At 40.6% G+C, this 27,190-nt stretch overlaps 1 protein-coding gene across 6 annotated transcripts in view; it reads right to left on the reverse strand.

The window, feature by feature from the left end:
- Eef1akmt2 (EEF1A lysine methyltransferase 2) overlaps positions 1-25,029 on the reverse strand; it is an 82,307-nt gene extending 57,278 nt beyond the window's left edge. For 3 of the 6 annotated variants that reach the window (XR_013045566.1, XR_013045565.1, XR_013045567.1), the window contains exons 1-5: positions 24,853-25,012; positions 23,362-23,427; positions 22,585-22,699; positions 4,847-4,954; positions 300-516 (exon numbers count right to left, since the gene is read on the reverse strand). Coding sequence is in view for 3 of the 6 variants with exons in the window: in XM_006976950.4 (XP_006977012.2) it covers positions 300-516; positions 4,847-4,954; positions 22,585-22,699; positions 23,362-23,427; positions 24,853-24,989 (643 nt within the window). In the remaining 3 variants the exon portion in view is untranslated. Of the gene's footprint in view, positions 1-299; positions 517-4,846; positions 4,955-22,584; positions 22,700-23,361; positions 23,428-24,852 lie in introns of all 6 variants that reach the window. The other 3 variants (XM_006976950.4, XM_076553996.1, XM_042284983.2) reach the window with 3 other exon arrangements.
- Between the last annotated feature and the right edge of the window lie 2,161 nt (positions 25,030-27,190).

Genomic DNA, 27,190 nt, shown 5'->3' on the forward strand with positions numbered 1-27,190 from the left:
CAGCTTAAATAAAAGATTGCATTGCTTAAATAAAGAGCTTGATCTTTACAAGCTCATAAATTTTAGTACTTAACTGCCAGGATTTCTGGGAAAAATGTTAAAAAGGCCTCTGGATCCCAACCAATTTACTTCTCTGTGCTTTGTATACACAGTTCGAAATTATTACTAAGGTCATTAACACAGAAGAAAAGCAGGCAATTCCTACCACCAGAAATGTAAACTACAGTACCCAACAGGGGAGCCCAGCAGAAGTATAAAAACCCAAGGAAGTACACATTCAAACCCGTGCAACCAGTTACCTTCACTGAACACATCTAGCAACTCTGCCTTGGTCCAATTACATGAGGTTATGAGAAAAAAGCCTTTTACTTCCAATACCCTGGAGAGAGACATCACATATTGCTTCCTCTTCTCAACTGCATTGTCAGGATTAAGACTTATGGCATCGAAAGTCCCTTTGTCAACACAAACATGAAATCCAGACAGCTTTGTGGAAAGACTCAAAAAGTCTTCTACCTATATTAAAAATGAATGCCCATATGAGAACAATTAACACAATCTTTAAATAACTTAAGTGACAACATGTAAAAGGTTAGAGATAAAAGAGCCCATTATGATGGCATTTTACATATAATAAACATATTTTCAACTTTATAGCTAACTTTTATGTGCTTTATTTCCAAGATCATTAAAGCCAAAATTAAAAGAGAGGTTGATAGTGTTTCCTGGACATTTCAAATATCTACAAATTTGGAAACAAATCAAAGCCAGGAATACTGGCTCAAAAGCCCAGTTTACAAAAAGTTGATTCTTATGAAAATATTTAACATATTTATCAAAATGACAAAATTTATTTGAAACCCAGGTCACTACAAATAAGACTTATGACTTACACTCCTACTTGAGTGGCCTAAAGTAAATAAAGAATTATCAAAAGTTCCTTTGTTTTGATTCAGCAGCTCACAAAGCTACTAATGGGTATCACAAAAGGCATGAAGCTTAAGAAAGTAAAGGATAATTTAAACTATGATTACTTAACTTGGTAAATGTCCTACACTTTAGCTTTTAATAATTCATCAGCATCCTGTTTTTAACAACCTAATACGACTGCAGAATTTGAAATAGTGATGTGCCTCTATTTTATAATACAAAAATTTACTAATGAATTTAATTCTAAAATTGTTTTCGTTGGGGAGTTCGAGATAGGGTTTCTCTGTTTAACAGCTCTAGCTATCCTAAAACGCATTTTGTAAACCAGACTGGCCTTGAACTCACAGAGACCTCATCATTCATACAATTTTTGAAAGTAAATATCTAAAACAACCCTTAAAATGAATAGTATACATTGGCATGTGTGCGTCTTTGTTGTTGTTGTTGTTGTTGTTTTAGTGACAAGGTCCCACACAAGCTCTCCTAGATCTGCTTCGACGACAATGCGGAAACTGCAGGTGCATGCCAACCAGCACAACACACTCAGCATGGCCTGCTCTCCTATCCAAAGCACAAAATTCACTCTATCTGAATCAACATAAAGACTACATGAAGAGCTCACTCTGTGGGGACATCCTCACCCCAAACACCTATACAAAACATTCTTGTATTCCAAAGGTATTTCATGACACCTGTACTTACAGATACAGGATATAACAGTAAGTGAAAGAATAAAGAAATCTGTGTTAATATAGTAGTAGCCTTGTGTTTTATAAAGGGAGAGATAAACAACAAATAAGCTGCTACCGGTTTTTTTGTTTTGGGTTGGTTTTTTGTTTTGGTTTTTTCGAGACAGGGTTTCTCTGTGTACCTTTGTACCTTTCCTGGAACTCACTCTGTAGCCCAGGCTGGCCTCAAACTCACAGAGATCCGCCTGCCTCTGCCTCCTGAGTGCTAGGATTAAAGGCGTGTGCCACCACCATCTGGCCTAGCTGCTACTGTTTAAGAGCATCTTCCAGAATACACTCATTAGAAACACAGTCATATGTTAACAGTATTTGGAAGAGACCCTCGGAAGGTGATTGTGTCATGAGGCCTCTCTCTTCATCAACAGATTAACGGGCTAATGAGGGATTGGTTTTATAATAAAAGCAAGCTTTCTCTGGCTCACTTGCTCTGCTATGAGGCATGAAGAAGGCCTCTCATCATTTCATGTAAGAATCATCCTGGACTCTCCAGCCTAGAATTGTGGGCTTAAATAAACTTCTATGCTTTATAAATTACCTAGTCTATGTTATTCAGTCATAGCAACAAAAAGCTAACTAAACATAAAATTAAGAAAATATTTCAAGGAGCTACAGAGATAGCTCAGTAGTTAGGAACACATACTGCTCTTTTATCAGGTGGCTCATAAATGCCTGGAGCTTGAGCTCCAAGATCCAATGCTTCTGGCCTCCACAGGTACCTGCACTAACATGCACATACTCACACAGAGACATGTAATTTTTTTTTAAACTTTATAGTATTTCAAGGTTCAAACTCAGTGGGTAAAGGCTTTTGTCACCAAACTATACAATCTGAGTTGATCTTTAGGACTGACATGACATCGAGAACCAACTCCTACAAGTGTCCTCTGACCTACACAAGTATAGATGATAATAATACTATTTCAGATAGGGCCAGCAAGATGGCTCAGCAGGTAAAGGCTTGCCACCAAACCTAAGTTTGAGCCCTGAAATCCACATGATGAAAGGAGAGAACTAACTCCAGCAAGTTGTCCTCTGATCCCAATCCATGAACACATGTATGTCTATACAAGTACATATACAAAAATAAATAAATGCAATTTAAATTTTAAAAAACAAATTACAAATGCTTAATAATGGTATACCATGAAATATCTTTTAAAACATATTTTAGATAAAGTGTTATTAAGAAAACAAAAACTGGGGCTGGAGAGATGGCTCACCACTTAAGAGCACTGGCTGCTCTTCAGTGGCTCCAGGTTCAGTTCTTAGCACCTACATGGCAGTCTACAATCACCTGTAACCCAAGATGTAGGGGGTCTGCAGCCCTCTTTTGGCCTTCCCAGGCAAAACCATAATGCACATAAAAATAAGTAAATCTTAAATAAAATAAAAATAGAGCCTGAGCTTAGTAGATAAAGGCACTTGCCACCAAACCCAACTGAGTTCAATCCCTGGAGCCCACATGATAGAAAGAGACCCTCCACTGTGCACTATGGCACATGTATCGGCCCACCACACACACAATAAATATATGAATGGAATTTTAAAGAGAAAAAGCTGAGCATGGTGATACATGCCTCTAAGTCCAGCACTTGGGAAAGCAGAGTTACAGAAGACCAGAAGTTCAGCTATATAGCATGCTAGAAGCTAGTCTGAACTATAGAAGATTCTGTCTCAGTAACACAAAACAAAACAAAAACCATGAGCCATCCAAAATGGTGCATATCTATAGTTCTGCCTTTAGAAAGTAAAGGCAGTGGGATTCACAAGTCTTAGGCCATACTAGGCTACAAAGGGACTCACTCCTAATCTTGAGGGGAAAAAAAAGAAAACAGTAATAAGACTGTGGGTGACTAGAAGATAAATCTTTTGTTATTTTTTTTTTTTTTTTTTTTTAAAAAGCATCCTGAGATGGGCTTGGTTGTGCACGCCTTTAATCCTAGCACTCAGGAGGCAGAGCAAGTGGATCTCTGATTTTGTGGTAAGCCTGGTCTACAAAGAGAGTTCCAGAACAGCCAGACCTACACAGAGAAACTCTGTCTAAAAAAAAAACATAAACAAACAAACAAAAAAAACCAGTGATATAAGCCAATTTTCCTTTTAGATCACTCTGACTACTTTGTAGCATGAGAGTGGTGAGGTAAAATGATTGAAAGAAAAAAGAAACAAGGTTGACTCCTTGGGTTTTAGGTGTTCTAATTGCCTTCTGTTGCTATGAGAAAACACCCAGACCAAAAGCAACTCTGGAAAGGAAAAGACTTATTTTATCTTACATTTCCAGGCCAGGAAGTCAGGGCAGGATCTCAAGGCAGGAACCTGAAGCTAGCTTCACTTTCTGACTTTCTGACAGGCTGATGCTTAACTAGTAGCTTCCTTATATAGCCCAGGAATGTTATGGATGGTGCCACTCATAGTGGGCCGGGCCTTCCTGTATCAATTAATAATCAAGACAGTCCTCAAAGATAGGCCCACAAGCCAATCTGATCTAGACAATTCTTCAATTGAGGCTTTCATCTCTGATGACTTTAGGCTATGTCAAGTTGATAATTAAAGCCAAGTGGGACAAAGAATTAAATAACAATGTTTGGTATGATAACATTCTATGCATTTGTAAGATTTTTTTTTAATATAAGTCATTTTCTTTGAGAAATCAAATCCTGCCATAATCACAGTTGAAGTGGCGGTAGCCTCCAGTTCTAGTAGAACCTGAGACAGACAACAGCACTACAGAGACACCCAGCATTTATAACTTTTTGATCTGATTAATCCAGAGTCAGGTACTGTATACGTTTCTGCAAACATGGACGGTATTGTATGAACACACACACATATACACACACAATGAAGAAGATACTTTGCCACAAAGTACAGTGGTACATGCCTATAATCCAGCTAGACTGAGGCAGGAGATAGCAAGGCTGGCCTGGGTTACAAAATAGGTATTGACCCCTTGTCAATACACACAAAGAAAAAGTAATTTCCCTAAACTAACTAGATTAAATTTTTAATAGTTACTTTTAAGTGTTTCAGTTTAGATTATTTATACTTGATTCTTAATTTACAAATTCAAAAAGGCTAGTAGATTAACATACTTTAAAAACATTTAAACATTACAGTTTATTTTAAAATGTTATTTAAAATATTATAGTAATATAAGTAATAATTACCTTCAAGTTAATGTTAGATAGCCCTTCTTTCTCTAAAATGCTTGCAGAAAGCTTAATTGCAGAAGGAGAATAATCAATCCCAGTTATATTAGAGAAACCATGTTTCACCTAGAGACAGAGAAATAATTTCATAATTTAGTTTGAAACTTTTAATATGTTTTGCTTATGAACTATAATATTCCTTGAATCTAGAATTGTTTTAACTTTGTCATAGATCAAATGTCATAGAATATCCAATTATTCACATTTAAATTTTATTGTACTCTAAACAGAAACCAAAAGCTTAAATTTATGACAATTTTCTGCTTTTGTAATATATGATTTCTTTTCAAAAAGAAATTCATTTTCTCAAAAATAATGTATAAGCCCTTGGGCTGAAAATGTAATATTAATTTCTGATGCTGCTATACTCAAATTCACACATGAATTTAGCTCACATTTTACTTAACTCAATTAAGTTATAAGAATAAATTAAATGCATATGTAGTGAGTTGGTTTTCCTTCAGCAAATTATAAATTATTTAATTCTCTACCAGTCATATAATTAAGCCACCTTATATTTGTATAGTACTTTTTCACTTTTTCAACTATTTCACACATTGAATTGGATCTCTGTGAAAGGTCTGTGAGGTAGGCTAGGCAGGCACCAGTTTCTGCAGGAACTGCAGAGGGATCACTGGCCTTGAGGGTTTACTACCTGCTGGGAATAAATCCTCCTCAGATGTATAGCAAAGGTATGGTGGCTGCCCTTCTTTACCCACCCCTAATTATGCTGCTCATTATACTAAAAAAATTTCAAAGGAAAACAACAAAGGTTGCAAAATATGGTATGGTCTGAAATTCTTCTGGTAGGCATCACTATTCATTAAATGGTTACTTTCTTCAAAAGTTAACCTAGTGCCAGGCATGTGGTATACGTCTTTAATCCCAGAACTGAGAGGCAGAGGCAGGAAGAATTCTGAGTTTGAGGCCAGTCTGATGCTCCAGGCCAGCCAAGGCTACACAGGGAGACTTGAGGTCTCAAAAAAAAAAAAAAAAAAAAAAAAGGTAACCTACATAAAGACTTACTTTTAAAAATAATTGTATTTTGAAAACACTTTCCAACCCTAAGTGACTGAGGTGCAATCTAAACTCAAGAGACACACAAAACCAGCTATTTTCCAGATCATTTGCTTTGCCTTATGTCTTGTTTTTGAGACAGTCTCTCACTGGATAGTCTAGTCTGACTTCCAACTTTCTATATCACCTAAGCTTACCCCCTACTTAGGATCCTCCTGACTCCACCTCATTTGTACAGGGACTACACATGAGTACCACTACACATGAGTACCACCACACTCACCTTTATTTGTTTTCTTATTATTATTATTTATTTTTAATTTTTTTAAATGCTGAATGCTGTTTAGAAGGAGGGAGGAGGTCTTAAATACAGGCTTACAGCACAATGGGAGAACCCTGGAGGACAGAAGCTCACTACAGATGTTTTACAATCTTGCATCTAAGCTGTTAACGCCCATTATTCAGGATACATAGACAAGGAACTTCCCTTAAACATTCAGGAGGGTGAAACCCAGGAGGGAATTAGCATAGGGAGGATATCAAGTCAAGGTCAGCAAGCAAGGCAACAGTTACCCAAATCAGGGGTCAGGGCCCTACAGGTCCCCCTTTTACTAATAAATGAGCTTCTGACTTAGGTTGCATGGGACATCAGCAGGTCACCTTACCCGTCATGGAGACGCCTGCCCAGGCCACATAGGCGTTCTGTCTTAGGTTGGTGAGCACCCCCCAGGCATTACTCGTCTCTGAATACTCATTATCATACAGGCTCAATCGTGTGTGAGCTGCAGAGTTAACTGCTGCCAAAGATCTCAAAGTGGCACTGGGCTTGCAATCTGTGTGTTCGACAAAGAAAAGACCAACAGAAGTCCTAATCCACCCATAGCCAGTAGGCTAAAGGCAACTGAGCCATTCCTTCCTTAACGAGCCTTACTGCAAATTGGAGTCCTTGTAAATTTAAAACTTTTATTTTTAAATTATGTGCATTGGTGTTTTGCCTGCATGAATATCTGTATGAGGGTGTCCCTCAGAGCTGAAGTTACAGATAGTTGTAAGCTGCCTTGTGGGTGCTGGGTATTGACCCCAGGTCCTTTGGAAAAGCAGTCAATGCTCTTAACCGCTGAGCCATCTCTTCAGCTCTTATTCCTGTTTTTGATCTAAAGGTCTACTATCCTATCCTCTTAGCTGCCTCTACCTTTACCATTGGAGACGTTCATTTTCCTCTCATTTCTAATAATTCCTTCCCTAAGCGACTGAAAACCTAGGATGATTCTACTGACTTTTGGCAGTTTCTTCTATCATGACTGTTGACTCTTCGGTACAACATATAAAAATTATGCTGATGTTTTTGGGTTCGATTACAATCACTTAGAACCACAAACTATCAACCAGTGTTTTTCCTATTCAGTTCCTGCACTGAATATTTTCCCCAAAGTGAAAAATAAATGGACCGTCTAAGAAACAATATACAATCAAAAAGACAAGGAGGAAACTTATATTAGAAACAGGCTCCAACCAGGTAGTGGTGCATACAACTTTAATCCCAGCACTTAGGAGGCTGAGGCAGGTGGATCTCTGAATTTGAGTCCAGGACAGCCTGGGCTACACAGAGAAACCCTGTCATGAAAATAAATTAAAGACTTTTGGCCAAGAATTGTGATTTTTGACGGGCAGTGATGGCACACGCCTTTAATCCCAGAACTTGGGAGGCAGAGCCAGGCGGATCTTTGTGAGTTTGAGGCCAGCCTGGTCTACAGAGTGAGATCCAGGAAAGGCACAAAGCTACACAGAGAAATCCAGTCTCAAAAAATAAAAAAAAAAAAATTGTGATTTTTTTGTTTGTTTGTTTGTTTGTTTGTTTTGTTTTGTTTCAAGACAGGGTTTCTCTGTGTAGTTTTGGAGCCTATCCTGGATCTCACTCTGTAGACCAGGCTGGCCTCGAACTCACAGAGATCTGCCTGCCCCTGCCTCCCAGTGCTGGGATTAAAGGTGTGTGCCATCACTGCCCAGCTAGAACTGTGAATTTTAATAACAAACCAAAAATAATAACAGAACTGCAATGTACAATAATTAAACCAAGAAACTCAAGTGTAAGTTTGATGGATTAGATACAGCAAATATATAGATATATATATGTGTATTTATTTTAATATGTAAGTGTACCTATGTATGCGCGCACCCACAGACACACACACACATACACAACACACACACACACACACACACACACACACACACACTTTTTAAAGACAGGGTCTCACTGTGTAGCCCTGACTGGCCTGGAAATCATTATATAAATAAGGGTGGCAGTGAACTCAAGAGATTCACCTGATTCTGCCTCTGGAGTGCTATGATTAAAGGCATGTGCCACCATGTCCAGTTTGTGTAAACCATTTTTTTATTTTAAAGAATTAGTAAAGAAAACATTCCTGTTCAAAACAGGATGACAAAAAGATCTAACATGGCACAGAATATGAGATGTAAACTAGTTACAGATATAGATATTCAGAAAAGAAGAAACCAGAATGGGCAAGAGTAAGAAATAGCAAATGACTGAGATTTTTCCAATACTGAACAAAGGGCCCCAAGCACTGCAAACACAAACTGAGATGATAACAAACAAAACCACCCACATCATAGTATTTCTGATGAAAACCAGAAAGAGAAAAATCTCGAAAGCACCAGTAAGAATAGAGGAACAAGAAGTCAGATTACTTCCCAAGACTAACAAGGGTGGTATACAGATGACAGAGTTATGTAGAATGGGAGCCAGAAGACAAGCAAAGAAAAAAACACCAATCTAAGATTAGTAGCAAAACCACCTGTAAAATATGTAGAAAATGCAAGCAAAGATCAGCAGTGGTTGGTAACAAAAAGATATCACATAACACATAGAAAAATATATACCAAGCTGGGCAGTGGTACTACATACCTTTAATCCCAACACTTGAAGGCAAAGGCAGGTAGATCTCTGTGAGTTTGAGGTTGGCCTGGTCTACAGACTGAGTTCCAGGACAGCCAGGGCTACATGGAGAAATCTTGTGTTGAAAAACCAAAAAGAAAAAGAAAAAGAAAATATATACCAACAGCTAAGTTCACTTACCCCAATCTCAGAATCAAGGCTGGAGAGATGGTTCAGTTGGTAACGTGCTTGCTGCACAAGGGTTGAAGACCTGAGTTCTGAACCTCAGAGCCCACATGAATCTCAAATAGCCAGATGGGATATAATGCATCTGTAATCCCAGTATTCCTAGAGCAGTGGTTCTCAACCTGCGGATCGCAACCCTTTTAGGGGTCACATATCAAATATCCTGCATATCAGATATTTACATTATGATTCTTAACAGTAGCAAAATTACAGTTATGAAGTAGCAATGAAATGATTTTATGGTTGGGGTCACCACAAACATGAACTGTATTAAAGGGTTGCAGCATCAGGAAGGATGAGAACCACTGCTCTAAAGGAAGATAAAAGTAAAGACAAGACAATCCCCAGAGTATGCAGTGAAGAAGAAGAGACCCTGTCTCAATCAAGGTGAAAAGTGACAACACCCAAGGCTGTTCCAACCTGGACACAAGCACCTTGACACATACATGTACATGCATGCATACACATACACACACACACACACACACACACACACACACACACACATTTAAAAATATAATACGAAAAATACTTTGAATCCAGATGTGGTGGTGCACATCTTTGATCCCAGCACTCAGAAGGAAGAGGCAGGTATATCTCTATGATTTCTTTAACTAAAAACAGCTGACAATTTTATTTTCATATTTCACAATACAAATGAAAACTGTACTTTTTTTTAACCCCTCTTTTCTCCTTTCAAAACTATTCTGTCTGACAGGAAAGGGGAAGCCTTCCTTGTCCTAGAGCTTAGAAGACACTCAGGTTCAGCACTGTGATCTTCTGGTGAAACAGAACAAGAAATAAAAAACTGATAAAGAGCCCTTCTGCTCTGTCTGGCCAAGCCAAGTGAGGACCATCATAGGGCAAGCAGGAGGTATCATCACTGGAGGCCCAGGCATCATGGGTATATGTCCTCTCATAGGTAGCCTCATTACAGGAGCAGGTCCCCCAGGCATCATCCCAGGAGGAGGAGGGCCCATCATTGGCATCATGGGAGTGCCTACTGGTGAGAATATGGAGAAGTTTAAACTCATATTTACTGCTGGTAGAAATATAAGAAAGCAGCCACTGAAGAAAATAACCTAATGGTACCTTACATCCAGCAATTTGACTCTGCAATTCTAGTCCTATGTAAATACCCAAAAGAATGAGACTCTATTTCCACACAAACCTATACACAAATTTTTTACAATAGTAAAGCAAGAAGAAAAACCCTAAAATCCATCAATGAATGGGTAAACAAGCAGTGGCAGAGCCATACAATGGAATAGTATTCAGCCACATAAAGAGCTGAGTCCTGACATGCTACAATGCAGACGGGTCTTTTTAAAAAGTGTGCAAGTGAAAGAAGCCCGACACAAGGCCACATATGAAATATCCAGAACAGACAAATCAGCTAATATGGTGGCACACATCTGTAATTTGTAATCTGAGAGGCTAAGGCAGGAAGATCACAGCAAGCTCAAGAATGCCTGGGCTATGTAGTAAGTGCACCAGGTCAGCCAGAATATATTAGAATCAATCTCTAAAAAAAACAACAAAATAAAAAAGACCAATTCTCCAAGTAGATTAGTGATTTCCAGAGACTAAAGAAAAAAAGGAGTATGCAGAGTCAATGCTGTTGGGCACAGGACTCCTTTCTGAAGTGAGTTTTTAAATTTAAAACATTGATGATCGCTACACAACTTTTAGACTACATGAAATAGCACAGAACTACATACTTTATTTAAAGGGTGAGTTTTCCAGTATATGAGTTATATCTCAATTTAAGTAAAACGGTTGAAATGATTATTAATACCAAAGTAAAACTCAAAGCAAACTATACTACAAAAACTAAAAAGATACATTATGCCAGGCATGGTGACGCACGCCTTTAATCCCAGCACTTGGGTGGCAGAAGCAGGCAGATCCCTGAGTTCAAGCCCAACCTGGTCTATAGTGCTAGTTCCAGGACAGCCAGGGCTACACAGGAAAACCTTGTCTCTAAATGTCCCCCCACCACCACCAAAAAAAAAAGAGAGAGAGAAAAGAAACATTACACAGTAATAGAACAGTTTATCAGTTCATTCACAAAAATACAAATCTTGTATATGCTCCTAATAGAACTTAGAAGTTCATATAACAAAAACTGACAAAATCAAAGAAAATCGAAGTTCACAACTATGGTTGTACACTCCTGTTTCAGTAACTGATAGAAATAGTAGAAATCAGCAAAAAATACAGAACTAAATACCACCAAAAAAACTAGATGCATTTAACATTCATAGAATAGTCTACTAACTGCAAAACACACTCTCAAGTGCATATCACACAAACAGGGTACATGCTGGAGGACATAAAACAAACTAAAACCAATTTAAAAGCATTGAAGTCCACAAAATATATTCTCTGCTAATAAATGCATTACGACTATAAATCTGTAACGATAAGGTAATAGAAAAACATGCAGTATTTAGAAATAAAACAAGAAAATTCTAAATTGATAATTAAAAAAAATAGAAAATACACTGGATGAGGAAAACGAACACATCAAAACTGCCCCCTTTTCCTACGTCCATGCCAGCATCTGCTTATAGATAAACTCACAGCATTTATCGCCTTTACTGAGTACAGTGGAAGTCTTGAGTCAGTAATCTAAACTTCCAAAGCTGGACAGATGGCTCAACAGTTGAGAGCATTTGACGCTCTTGCAGAGGATCCTTGTTCAATCCCCAGCACCCATACAAGCAGTTCTAGAAGATCTACTGCCCTCTATGACTTCCTCGGGCACATGATGAACAGAAATATATGCAGACAAAACACTTATACACATAAAATAAATGAATCTAAAAGTAAATAATAATAATAATAATCTAAACTCCTACCCTAAGATCTTTAAAAAAAAAAAAAAAAAAGCAAAACAGCAAAGAACCCAGATGTAATGACTCCTGCTTGTAATCCAATGTTCAGGAATCTGAGGCAGGAGAATTGTCATAAAGTCCAGGCTACTTATTAAGCTCTAGTCTAAGCTATAAAGCAAGACCCTTCTCAAAAAACAAAAAATAAAGCACGCCAGGAGGTGATGGTGTTGTATGTTTAATCCTAGCACTTGAGAAGCTGAGGCAGGTGGGACCTCTCTGAGTTTGAGGCCAGCCTGGGCTACAGCATTCCAGGACAGCCAGAGCTACACAGTGAGACCCTGACTTGGAAAAAAAAAAAATCAAAATAAATAAATTATAAGTAATGATAAATGGACAAATAATATGAAACACAGCCATGTAACAGAATGCTTCTCAGCAGTAACAAACACATCCCATAGCCACGGCATGCCCATAATCTAAGCACTAGGTAGGCAAAAGATGTGGACTATGGGGACTGGAGAGATGGCTCAGAGGTTAAGAGTACTGACTGCTCTTCCAGAGGTCCTGAGTTCAATTCCCAGCAACCACATGGTGGCTCACAACCATCTGTAATGAGATCTGGTGCCCTCTTCTGTCCTGCAGACATACATGCAGGCAGAACACTGTATACATAACAAATAAATCTTAAAGATGTGGACTTTTGGCTAGAAATTACATCTGGCTACTAGCAATTTCATGGAAACCTTGTTCAAACAAACAAAAGCTTGACACTAGAAACATAGGGCACTAAAGAGATAGATGTCTCAATTGGTACAATGTTTGTTATACAAGCATGAAAATCTGAGTTCAATACCCAACAGTCATGTAAAAGCAAGGTACAGTATCACACACCTATGCTCCAGCACTGTGAAGGAAGAGATAAGAGAATCCCCAGAGCCAGACAATAGATGGATCAGCAAGCTCCAGGTGAGAGAGTATCCCAAAAAAACAAGGTAGAGAGGGTGACAAGCTGAATTTGATCCTCAGAGCCAACTAACTCCACAAAGTTGTCCTCTGACCTCCACATGCACACCCTAAAAGACATTATACACAAACACATACACATAATAAATGATAGAAATTTAAAAAAAAAATTAGGTGGAGACAGATCTCCCTAGGAAGAAGAAATAAAAGAGATTTTGTGAGTGGACTGAGGGCAGGTGGGGATGAGAACAAGAGTGATCAGGTTAGGGGGCACGGAGTGGGAGAGTGCTGAGGGGGACTACTAGAGGGTGCATTTCAGGGTTGGGTGGAAGCCTGGCACAGGGGAATCTCCCAGGAGTCCATGGGGAGGACCCTAGCAAGAGTGGATAAGTAGCCTGAACTGTCCATCTCCTGTGACCAGATTGCTGCCTGGCCATCAGAGAGGCATCATCCAGCAACTGATGGAGGCAGATGCAGAGACCCACAGCCAAACATTAGGCGGAGTTTGGGAATCCTTCGGAGGAAGAGGAGGAAAAAGGAGTGTAGGAGCTAGAGGAATCAAGGACATACAGGAAGGGTCTCACGAGGGGCTCAGAGGGGCTCACAGAGACTGGACTACCAACCAGGGGACCTACATGGGACTGACCTAGGCACTGTGCATATATGTTACAGTTAGGTAACTTGGTCCTCTTATGGGACTCCTAACATTGGGAACAGCAGCTGTCTCTGACCCTTTTACTGGCTTTTGGGAACCTACTCCTCATACTGAGTCACCCTGCCCAGCCCTAATACATGGGGAGAAGCTTAGTCTTACTGCAACTTGATATGGCATGTTTTATTGATACTCATAGGAGACAGGAGACTTGTCCTTTCCTGGATGGAGACGGAAGAGAAAGAGATTGGGGGAGGGGGCTGTAGCTGGGATGTAAAATAGATGAATTGGAAAAAAAAATAGGGTGGAGAGTGATAAAAAAGATATCCAATGTTAACTTTTGTCCCACAAACACACATACACATATGCATTCATATCCACATGAACACATATGCACATACAAGAGAGAAGAGAAGCAATGAAAGATTAAAAAGAATAAACTAAAATTACCACTTACCACAAAGCACATAATTATAGATGGAGAAAACCTAAAGGAATCTACAATCTCAAGGATAAACCACTAGCTTCTACAAGTAAGCTATTACAACCCAAAAGGCTTGGACAATGGCTCAGTGATAGAGTGTCCAGCATGCACAAGACCCTGGGTTTAATCCCTGAAACATAAAACTGAGTAAGTAAAACCCCAAAGAATCTACAAGTAAAATGAACAGGTGAATAACCATGTGTGTGAGATGGCTATAAAGCAAGCCTACAGTCATAGAGCAATGAGAATAACCAAATACTGCAGTCAGCACCGGCCGATCTCAAGAATAGTGGATGGAGACCTAAGCTCTACTGACATGCTTCAAAACAGGCTAATCAACCCAGGAAGTGCGCACCCATTTGGCTGACCCGCAGAGGACTGTGGTCACTTTTAGAGAGGAGGAAACTTGACCACTGTGACTATTGTATGGATGTTCATTTTGTGACAATCCACTGAGCTGCAGACATTTCATTCCTGAACTTTAAAGAACATATGTTCTGTGTTGATATTTCAAACTGTTTCATGAAAGGTTATTCTGCCTCTCTCCTCATTACCTCTAAAAAGCAATAACTGGCCGGGCGGTGGTGGTGCACACCTTCAGATCTAGCACTTGGTAGGCAGAGGCAGGCGGTTCTCTGAGTTCAAGGCCAGTCTGATTTACAGAGTGAGTTCCAAGACAGCCAGGGGGCTTTCTAAAAAAACAAAACAAAACAAAACAAAACAAACCCTGTTTCAAAAAAAAAACAAACAAATAATAGCAAAAACTGAGCTTTTACTCAATGCAAAATATAATATGGTAGCTACCTTGAACTTAATCCTCATCTCTATTCCCACCCAAAACAAATTCTATTTTACCAATTATTTACAGACATAGGACCTATGCTGCCTCAACTTTCATGTATTTAGTTCTTGTGGTGATATTATATTTGTGCTGAAATGTGGTGATATTTTATTTGTATGTTAAGAAATAAAGTTTTCCTAGAGATCAGAGGACACAGCCAGCCATAAACAAGTCAGGCAGTGGTAGCACATGCCCTTAATCCAATCACATGGCAAGCAGAATCTCTGTGTGTTCAAGGACACAGCCAAGCTGGTGACACAAACTTTAATCCCAGTACCAACCATAGAGACCTGGAGGTCTGTACAGACAGGCAATGACAAGGAAGTGAAGTAGCTGGGCTAAGAGCCAATGAGAAGGCAGAACAGCAAGGCAATAAAGGCTCAGGTTAGACAGAAAGAAGCTCTCTCTCTTGGGAAGCTACAGTGGCTAAGGTTAGCTAGTGGCTCTCACTATTTCTCTGATCTCTACCGCTTTCACCCCTGTATGTGGCTCTGTGTTTCTTAATAAGACTGTTTAGAAATTCGTCTACAAGTTCTCATTTTCCAAAATTTTCTCCTTCTGTAATTACACTCCACCCACACTCACTACAGTGCCGAGATTCCTACCCAATTTGGATATTAATTCTTCAAAACCTTTCCTGTCCCTCTTTTCCAATGCTAACTGCTTTCTTTTATACTCAGTATATCCATTATCACATATACAGTCTAACTATCTGCCAGTCTAGCCTCTATTATACTATAAATAATCCAAGCACAAGATCCACACTTTCAAGCTTCCAGTACCTGGCATTAATACGTGTTAATCACTAGTAAATGTCAATCTTATGTATACATCTTAAGTGGCTCAGCTAGTAAAGGCACTTGCTTGCCAAGTCTGATGCCCTCAGTTCAATTCCTGAAACGCACATGATAGAAGGAAAGAACTGACTCAAGTTGTCCTCTAACCTCCACATGGGCACTGTGATACACATGCACACACATAAACATGCATGCACATACACAAAAAATATAAATGTAACAAAAAAATTTAAATAAGAAATGACAGTAAAGGGCCAGGCATGGTGAGATCTTTGTGAGTTCGAGGCCAGCCTGGTCTACAGAGTGAGTTCCAGGAGAGCCAGGCCTGCTGTTACACAGAGAAACCCTGTCTGGGGGGTGGAAGGAGAGAACAAATGACAGGAAAACTTCTAAGATGAAGACTCCACCGTACACTTCCTGTATAACAACAGCTATAAACACAAGTCAATAACTAATAGAGGGACTTGTACCAAAATTCATGTGCATGAACAGTATATATATATATATATATATATATATATATATATATATATATATATATATATATTTGGTTTTTCGAGACAGGGTTTCTCTGTGTAGCTTTGCGCCTTTCCTGGAACTCACTTGGTAGCCCAGGCTGGCCTCGAACTCACAGAGATCCGCCTGCCTCTGCCTCCCGAGTGCTGGGATTAAAGGCATGCGCCACCAACGCCCGGCAGTATATTTTTTATTAAGCCATATGATTACCTAAGACAAGGAATAGATGCTTTATTAGAATTGCAAACATCTCCTTTTAAAGGATATTTAAAATTTTATGTACACAGGTGTTTTGCCTGCATTTATGTGCACTTCAAATGTTTCTGGTGCCTGTGGAGGTCAGAAGATTTGAATGATCCCCTGGAACTAGAGTTGCAGGTGGTTGTAAGTGAGCCCCATGCTAGAACCAAACTTGGGTCCCCTGCAAGTACTCCTAATCAATGAGCCACCTCTCCAGGCCCATCTCTTTTTAATGTACACAGATTTCTAGAGTTTTAAACTAAAAGAAGCTAATACAAATCACCCAGCCTACACCCTCAGGAGAAACTGTAGCCCAGAAAAATGAAGTGGGCTTGCTCCAAGTAAAGACTGTAACCAAGGGGAACTGGAGAAATGGCTCAATGGTTGAGAGGTCTAGTTCTTCTTCCAGAGGATGTGGTTCAATTCCCAGCACCCACACCATGGCTCACAACTGTCTGCTACTCCAGTTCAAGGATATTCAACACCCTCACATAGACATACATACAGGAAAAACAGCAGTGCATATAAAATTAAATTAAATAAATTATTTTTAAAGAAAGAGTGTAACCAAAAGAACCAAGACTTTAACTTGGGATCTACTGGGGCTTCTCACTTAGGGGTTTCCATCCTAATCCCCAAAACCACAATCTTAAACACCATACTCCCTAATGATGAAACCCCAAAAGACTAAAATACAAAATCTGCAAGATCAAGAATCTCAAAGCCGGGGTTGGGGATTTAGCTTGGTGGTAAAGCGCTTGCCTAGTAAGCACAAGGCCCTGGGTTCGGTCCTCAGCTCTGGGGGAAAAAAAGAATCTCAAAGCCAGGCAGTGGTGGGGCACACCTTTAACCCCAGAACTCAGGAGGCAGAGGCCAGCCTGGTCTACAGAGCGAGTTCCGGGATAGTGAGGGCTACATAGAGAAACCCTGTCTCAAAAAAACAAATGAACAAACAAAAAAGAACCTCAGAAATAACTCTGGGAGAAAATAATTTTAAAAACTGTTTAAGCTGGGCACAGTGATGCACATCTGTAATCTCAGCACTTGAGAAGGGAAGGAAGGAATATCCGAAGTTCAGAACATCCTCAGCTACCTAGTAAGCTAGAGGCCAGTCTGAACTACACGAGACCCTATTTCAAAAGAACAATAATAACTAAAATGTTGAAAAGAAATTTACTTAAGGGCTGGAGATATAACTTAATGTTAGACAAACTATATCCATGGAAAAACAGGTCATCTGGCATTGTGGCACACACATGAAATCCCAGCACTTAGGAAGCAAAAGCAGGAGGTTCTGAGTTCAAGAGTAGCCTAACAGCACAACGAGACTCTATTTCAAAAACAAAGCAAAACGGGAACTTGGGAGACAGAGGCAGGCGGTTCTCTGTGAATTCAAGATCAGCCTAGTCTATAAATCAAGATCAAGACCACCCAGGGCTACACAATGACCCTGTCTCAAAGGACAAAAAAATAAACACAGGCTAGAGAGATGGTTCAGCAGTTAAGAGCATATTCTGCTCTTGCAGAGGACGTAGGTCAAGTTCCCAGCACCCACATGATGGCTCACAACCATCTATAACTCCACATAAACTCATGTTAGGCGAAACAATCATACACATAAAACAAATAAAAATTAAAGTTGTTTTTTTTTTGGGGGGGGGAGGTTCAAGACAGGGTTTCTCTGCATAGCCCTGGCTGTCCTGGAATTCGCCCTGTAGACCAGGCTGGCCTCTAGCTCAGAGATCCACCTGCCTCTACCTCCTGAGTGCTGGGACTAAAGGCATATGCTATCACAGCCCAGTAAAATTAAAGTAAAAAAAAAAAAAAGAAGAAGAAGAAAGAAAAGACACACAAAATTTTCTTAATTTGAAAACAAAGAAAAAGAAACTTTCTGAAATTTCAGATGCCAAAAACCCCACCTCTTCATTTGCTAATATCAGTGTCTCTATGTATAAGCCAATTTTACCACTACACACCAATAACACTATAATTCAAATCTGCAAAATACATTATTCTAGTTTATTGTTTGCTTTTGAGACAGAATTTTACTATATATCCTTGGCTAGCCTAGAATTCTCTGCATAGACCAGGATGGCTTTTAAACTTACAAAAATTCATAATGCAAGAAATCCATGGGTTACTGATAAAGGACTATTTATTAGAGGATTATATAGGGGGAGCAACTCACTAATACAGGATAAGGCAAATTCAGGCGCAGAGTCTTGGAAGGATGAGAACCCGTCCCATGCTGCTTCACGATGCCTGACTCGGTCTTCACCATCCAAGGCACAAGAGAGAAGGGAACCTTGTATGTGCTCCCCAGGTCTTAAGCTGGCCAAAAGGCCACGCCCTAGGGACTGGTACCTCAAGGCCATAGGTGGAACAAATACCCACAACAGGTCCACCTGCCTGAGTGCTGAGATTAAAGATGTATGCCATTACGCTTGGCCCAATTCACAATTGGTGATTTAAAATAATGAGGATAAATGAAAAGGAAAAAAGAAAGCATGAAAACCCAATACGTAAGAAGGAATAGATTATGGGCAACTACAGGAAAGTAGTCTTACGTCAAGATGAGTATTTGCCTTTCTTAGAGAATATGCTTGAGTTTATCTTCTTGGGTACTGTTATTCTGAAATTCCATGACTCACATAAAGGAACATAATCACTCCCTATCTGTCAAAAAGTTCTCTCTTGGATTGGATCTATGGCTGAGAGGTTAAGAGTGCTTTCTGTTCTTCCAGAGGACCTGAGTTTAGCTCCCAGCACCCACATAAAGAGGCTCACAACTGCCTACAACTCCAGCTCCAGGGGATCTAACAATCTCTTCTGTGGCCTCTGTGGGTATTCTCACACACACACAGCAGACACTCACATAGACATATAACTTAATTTTAAAAAGAACCTTTTTAGGGGTAAGGGGCATTGAGATAGGGTTTCTCTATGTAGCTCTGGCTGTTCTGGAACTCGCACTGTAGACCAAGCTGGCCTTGAACTTGAGATCCACCTGCTTCTGCCTCCTGAGTGCTGGGCCTAAAGGAGTGTACCACAACCACCCAGGTAAAAAAAATAAATCTTAAATAATAATAATAAAATTCAAAGTTCCAACTTCAGCACCATGCCTGGGTTGTTTTGGGTACTTAGTACTTTCTTTCCTAATGCATTCAGACATGAGCCACAAATTCAACACACAAAACTAATGAACAAACAATACCATGACTAGGTACTTAATTATCTTCAAACCACTGAGTAATATCACCGGCTTCATCATGCAAATATGCCTTCAATTCATCAAAAGCTCTAGAACTGCATTAGCTAGAAGTAAATCCAATAAATGACAAATGATACTTTTTGTGTATGCATGTGTGAGTACAGGTACACAAGTGTTCATATGTGTACATTCATGAGTGTAGAGACCAAAAGTCAACGCTGGGAACACTGGGTATCTTCCTCAAATGTTCACTTTTTTTTGTTTGTTTGTTTTTTGGTTCTTCAAGACAGGGTTTCTCCATGTAGCCCTGGCTGTCCTGGAACACAGAGATCCACCTGCCTCTGCTTCCCAAGTGCTGGGATTAAAGGTGTGCACCACCACCACCACCACCACCACCACCACCACCACCACCACCACCACCACCACCACCACCACCTGACTAAAATAACACACTTTCACTTGAATTTTTCATTACTGCTGTGTTGTACAGCAAATACATTCATCTGCATATTCTGTTGTCTATGGTTTTACCACTGAAAGCACTTGATCACAACTGAATTAAGTCTCAAATGCACTGGCTGAATGGAAAACAAAACAACTCAACATAACACTTTACTGATCACGCTTTAAAATTCACTTGCTGAGGGCTTTTTTTCACGTAAATCCTCACTCATCTACTGTTACTGATCTAAAACCTCTTCAAATCTTCCAAGTCTTTTCAAAGCTTCACTTTTCCCAGTTATTAATTCACAACAGAGCAGTAAGTTTTTAAATGCTCAAGCCTAACAGAGGCATGAATTTTGTATCTTTTTTTAATGGAGATAGTTTCAAAATACAGTTTGGCCCATGCATTAGCCAAACTGAGGTATTCTGCTGTTAAGACTTGATAGTGAGTATGCCTGTCTTCTTCAGTAGTTAAATTGAACTCTCTATCTTCATGTGTTTTTGTTCAGGTCACTGAGCTTCTCAAGCTCTTTCTGAAGGGCATTTTTTGCAAGGAGCATGGTGTTGTGTAGAAGTGGCCACAGCACACAACAGTTATTCAGGAGGGAAGACCTTGCATTTTAAGCCAACATTTCACTGCAATTTCGGCAACACGGCACAGTCATTGAAGAGTATTTCAGTTATCAAATTCTGTTAAGCATATGTGTCCTTTTATGGTTATTGTTTGGTTGTCGCGATTATGCAGTATTCACAGCACCGATAATTAGTTTTACTTTTTTTTTAAACTTGCTGGGCAATGCCTTTAATCCCAGTACTCGGAGGCAGAGGCAGGCTGATCTCTGAGTTCAAGATCAACCTGGTCTACATAGAGAATTCCAAGGGGTTGGGGATTTAGCTCAGTGGTAGAGCACTTGCCTAGCAAGTACAAGGCCCTGGGTTTGGTGCTCAGCTCTGGAAAAAGGAAAAAAAAAAAAGGAGAATTCCAAGACAGCCCAGGCTACATAGAGATCCTGTCTCAATTAAAAAAAAAAAAAAAAAAATTCAGGCCAGGCAGTGGTGGTACACACCTTTAACCCCAGCACTTGGGAGGCAGAGCCAGGTGGATGTCTGTGAGTTCAAGGTCAGCCTGGTCTACAGAGCGAGATCCAGGACAGGCACCAAAACTACACAGAGAAAGCCTGTCTTGAAAACAAAATGTTTCTACACTTATTTTGTGTTTGTGTAAGCGCATGAGTAGCCCTATGGAGGACAGAGGGTAACTAGCATTACCGATTCAGTTCTCCCCTTCCACACATGGATTTAGGAATCAAACTCAAGTAGGCAAGCTTGGGTGCAAGCACCCTATCACCTACTGCGCTGTCTTGCTGACCTTAGCTTTAAATTGGCTGTCTTTAACAATAAGTAGCACTGTACAATTCAATCATCAAAGCTTTCGTGACAGCAAGATGGTGCAGGAGGTAAAGGCACTTGGCCACCAAGCCTAATACACATATATACAAATGAACAGATGTAAAAATTAATTAAAATACTGCAAAACCTTTTTGTGAGGGAACAAGTTTGCATATTCATTTCATTATATTCTAAGGAACACAATAAGAAGGAACGATGCTATTTCCCCAATATCAAATGTATATTAGTAAAAATATATACAGACAAAAACCAGTTATGAGATACAGAGACACAGATACAGATATGAGCGGGGTTTATTGGAGGAAATGGCTCACATAATTATTGTGACTGAGAGGTCTCATAGGCTGTCTGCAAGGGGATGCCAGTAGCATGACATAGCTCAAGACCAAAGGCCCAAGAACCAATAAATGAGATAACTCTCAGTCTGTGGCCCAAAGCCTAAGGATCCAGGACCACTGGTAAGGGTCCTAAGGGCAAGAGTTTCAAAGTGTACAACAGCAAAAGCTAACTGTCCTAACTCTTACGACAGTGGTTAACTCAGCATCTGTTTGTCTCTGACAGGCCTCAACCTGCTGGATGGTATCTACCAATACTGAGGCAGCTCTTCCCTACTCCATCCAGACTCAGACATTAATCTCCTCTGGTAACCTCACATACACATCCTAAATAATGCTCCACCTGGATTTTTGGTATTTGCTGCACATAACATGATACAACTACTAGGACCACCAATGCTCTAATCCCCTCCTCATTATTCAGCTTTATACTCCTTATATGCACTTTGCTTTCTGCTATAGGAATATAGGAATTAAGGTTTTCAGAATTCTAGCTTCCAGAATTTCACATTTTAAGGTTTCACTCTTTCAGGATTATGACTGTTGAGATTCTACATTTCTAGGACTCCACCATTCACTCACTAGACATCTGGGAGTCCAGTTTTCAGAATTATGCCTGACACCATGTATTCACTGCTTTCCCCAAATCCAAGCAGTCGCCCTTTCCTCCCATATGAACACTCAAAGTTTTCCAACTGTTTTGCTGTTACACATTTAGATGCCAATCTCTTAACTGCAACATCTTTTAAAAACTTTCATTTTAAAAATTGGCTCAAACACATGAATACTAAAAGTACCAACAAGTTCAACCAGGAAAACACCATTTCCAGTTCCAATATCAAGCACTGAGGCATCCAATGGGATCTTTTGTTTCTGCATCCACCTTATTAGTCGGTTCATACTCTCTTCTCCAAACCTGTTAGGAACAGAATACAAAGAGCAGATATACAGCAAAAGTTACAACTACATTCCATTTAAGCTGTTTATACCATATGCTCACTTAGGTCTTTTTTGAAAAGTGAGAATATGTATAACTGTTTAACCTTCATCTTTATTGTTAGTTAGGAGATTACACCTCTAAATGGAATACCTAAAGTATGAATTATACATACTTACATATGTAAATAACTAAGTATATCGATATATAAACACACATGTTCACACACACACACATACTCTATCTGCATCAGCATTAATCCTTTAAAATATTGTCCTAATAACTGCTTTCTTGGACATCAGCAAATATTGGTACTTCAGAATTTCATTAATTAAAAAATGACAACTATGGAATGAAAGTAATTTCCTAGTACTATGATCAATTTAAATCTGGGTCACTAAAAAAGAAAAGAGATATTTTTAAGCTTTCATTGAAGCAAGAGGCAGGTAGAGGCAGGAGGATCTCTGAGTTTGAGGCCAGCCTGGTCTACTGAGCAAGTTCCAGGGAAATGCTGACTGGGGGGGTAGAAATTTAAAGCCACTGGAGCCAGATTCATCCCAGGCTTCTAAACTGTCTTTGTTTTAAGTGCACTTGCTCATGCTCTCTCACACCCACAAAAACAATTCCTTAGCTTAACTCACCAGATTTCTCCTGTATCTCCATATTCTTGGAATGTCCTCAGTTCTCTCTCATAAACAGCATCCCAACTACATAAACAACGAAATATGAAGCAAGATTCCCAAATTAAACTGTATTTTGTGAATTAAATAGATTATTTCCAATGCATTATATGGTTACTTACAACAGCCTTAAAACATTACTGTTATCAATAAGTGCATACAGTTCAATTTTTTTTAACATCCTTAGGTTAAAAGAATGAAAACTAGAGGCTGGAGAGATGGCTCAGTGGCTAAGAGCACTGACTACTCTTCCAGAGGACCTGGGTTTGATTCCTAGCACCCACATGGCAGCTAACAACTGACTATAACTCCAAGGTCTGACACCATCACAAAGATGTTCAGGCAAACACCAATAAACATAAAATAAAAATAAATAATTGTAACTCCAAGATCAGGGGTGCAGACACCATCTCCTGACCTCCCTGGCTACCATAAGAGGAGACTTGCACAATAAAAATTATTAAAAGAAAAAAAAATGAAAATTGTAGACAAGCAGAATAAATTAAACAAGTACTCATAGTTATCTGATGCATAATCCCATATACATTTTAGCTTAAAGAATAAAAACAGGCAACTGCCCAAGAATCTCTAAATCCAGACCCAACTCCATAACTGGACTGCACAAGCTGAGTTTGTTACTTCAAATTTGATCATCAATGTGCAGATACAGGATTTTGTTTGTTTGTTTGTTTTGTTTTTGTTTTTCGAGATAGGGTTTCTCTGTGTAGCTTTGCGCCTTTCCTGGAACTCACTTTGTAGACCAGGCTGGCCTCGAACTCACAGAGATCCGCCTGCCTCTGCCTCCCGAGTGCTGGGATTAAAGGTGTGCGCCACCACTGCCTGGCTCATTCTCTATATTCTAACCCATTAATTTCTTTTTTTAAAAAAAAGATTTATTTATTTATTTAATGTAGATTGTGGTTTTGCCTCCCTGTACCTCTGTATGAGAGTCTCCGATCCCCTGGCACTGGAGTTACAGACAGTTGTGAACTGCCTTGTGGGTGCTGGGAATTGAACCCAGGTCCTTTGGAAGAAGAGTCAGTGCTCTTAATCTAACCCATTAATTTCTTAGCCTCAACTTCGGGTCAGAGAACAGTTTCTCTCCTTCCCCCAGAGCCCCTACCATCTCCCTAGCTCAGTTCAGAGCATCCTCCACTCCGACCTCCTCCAGTTCCCAGATCTCACAGCTCTCCCGGGACCTCCTGGGCCCTTGTCCGGTTCGTTGCCCAACTCTCTCCCCCTTTTCCCCAAGTCAGATCCCAGACCCCCTACACCGGCTCTCCAAGGACCTCCGGTGGTCTTGAATCCCTTTAATGAGGCTTAACCGCTCCCCGGGGCGTGCTCGGGATCTCGCCCCTTAACCCCCACAGGTGGCTTCCACCCTCCTTCCTCAGGCCGCGGGTGGAGGGTGAGGGGGCGCCATCTCCTTCCGGGCCTCCCCGCCACACTCACTGCTCTCGCGTCCCCAGCGCCGATGGGACGAAGTCACACGCCACGGGACTGCCCTCTCGAGACCGCGCAGCGACGCCTTGGCCGCCAGCATCCGCGTTCATGTCGCTCTGCGCCTTGTGGGCTGCCGCGGCCGCCATAGAGACGCGGCTCGAGCAGAGGGGACGCGCAGGCCTGGCCTCTCTAGGCAATGGAAGACCGTGTCTCTCTCTAATGCTCCAGTCCAGGCTTGGGAGGCCGACCCGCAGGAGAGAGCCTAGGCTGCCTGGAGGCGGTCTCCCTCCAGCCAACATCGCTTGTACCCTTTCTTCTCTTGCTCTCAAAGTGACCATATCTGAGGACTGCTGTTTGTAAGTCATCGTTCAATGTACTGCACTTTGGGAAACAGGCTGTAAGAAGCCACAAAAACACCTGAAGTACACACCACTCAGTCCAAATGCATGTCCTCTCCCTCTCTAGTGAGGCAGATCTGGAAAGTAGGGTAGGTCAGCCCATCCCATTACTCGCTTCCCGACCAAAAGACTAACTTCATGTGTGGCTAGAATTCTGGAAAATGACTTGATGTAACTGGATGAGAACTTACGGCCAAGAAATGAATGCCTTAGGGCCACCCACAGTACACCAACCTTGGAGTTACGATAGAATGAGTAGCGGAATGACAGGGTACCTCAATGGGTCTTCCTCTATCCCCAGCTAGGCATCTGAGCCTGTCCAAGTCTCAACCTCCGCATGCTTTAGTTTGTTTATTGTAGTTTACTCAAAAGAAAAGATGGCTTGTTCCTCAAGACTTCATGAACCCGAAATGTCTTCTGCCTATTGCTCTGACTGCAGCCAGGAGTTCTGCAATACAATGGAAAAGATCTTATATGTCAGGGGCCTAGGATATTTTCTGTACTAGCCACGAAATAGTCAAAATACTCATGGTCCAATGTCCTAGGCAAGGATCTCAGAGGCCCCTAACAAGCTGCCTTCCAATGAAAACTTGTTTCCAAGGCTACGTTTCTGTGGACTCCCCAAACAGAAGCCCAATAACAAGTCCCTTGAGGCAAATGGCAACAAGAGTTGCCCTCCCAGTTTGCAGTTCATCTTCTCCTACACATGGTGTTCCAAGATCTTCTGGCAATAAAGAATAAAGTAAAGGGCAGATGGAAATCCATGTACATAGTGATTAAAGAACTCAAGAAAGAGCGTAAGTAACCTTATTACAGAGCAATAAAACCACCGGATACCACAGCCAATTAGTGCTGCCCTGGGCGAGTAGCTGTTTTGATCTTTTCTAGGCTCTAGATGCTACAGAAAGCAAGCCTGAATGTGATGGAGTGGGTCTTTAAAAGTTTTCGGTTCTAATTAAGAAGCATCCATGAAAGATAAGTCTGCCTTCAGCCTAGTATCTTGCCAACACTTAAGATGTTTTTGTTGTGTGTGATGAAAGCTATAAACAGTTGTTGGTACGGAGCCCTGGGAAAAACCATGGTTTATACCAAATCCCTTCCCTGACTCCAGGAAGGATTATTCTGGCTGCTTAGTCCCGGGGGCTGTGGAGGCACCACCTCTTATCACCCAGAGAAAGAGGATTCTTGGCTGGGGGAGAAGTTTCATTGGGTAAGCTGCCTAGGGAGAAACAGAACTATATAAGGAACTCAGGCCCTCCCACTGAGTACCACTTCCATAAGACCAAAGGCAGACCTGCACAACCTGAGGTTGCCAGCCTTGTTTTGTCTTTGTTTATTTGTTTGGTTTATTTTTTTTTTAATTTTATTTATTTTATTTTACAATACCATTCAGTTCTACATATCAGTCATGGGTTTCCCTATTCTCCCCCCTCCCATCCCCTCCCCTTACCCCCAGTGCACCCCCCATTCCCATATTTGTTTGTTTTTTGTCCCTGCAGACTGGCACAGCATCCACCCACAGCTCCTCTGGAACTATGCTTCCCAGAGTCCTCAAGCACTTCCCATTTGACAAATCCAAGGTCAAGGGCAGAGCCTTTCTTCTTTGATCATGCAACAGTCAATACTAGAGAACACACTTCTAGAAAAACCCTCCTTGCCCCACCTCACCCACCCCCACCCTGTTTCCCATTTCTTCTTTGATGTGAGGTTGGTTTTTTGTTTGTTTGTTTGGTTGGTTTGGTTTGGTTTGGCTGGCTGGCTGGCTGGTTGGTTGTTTTTTCAAAACAGAGTTTCTTTGTGTAGCCTTGGCTGTCCTGGAACTCTGTAGACCATGCTGGCCTTGAACTCACAAAGATCTGCCTGCCTCTGCCCCCCCAGTGCTGGGATTAAAGGCATGCACTGCCACCACCGCCTGGCTGATATGGACTTTTGAAAGGGGACAGTTGGCA

The sequence above is a fragment of the Peromyscus maniculatus genome, chromosome 1 (assembly GCF_049852395.1).
Source record: "Peromyscus maniculatus bairdii isolate BWxNUB_F1_BW_parent chromosome 1, HU_Pman_BW_mat_3.1, whole genome shotgun sequence".
NCBI lineage: Eukaryota > Metazoa > Chordata > Mammalia > Rodentia > Cricetidae > Peromyscus > Peromyscus maniculatus.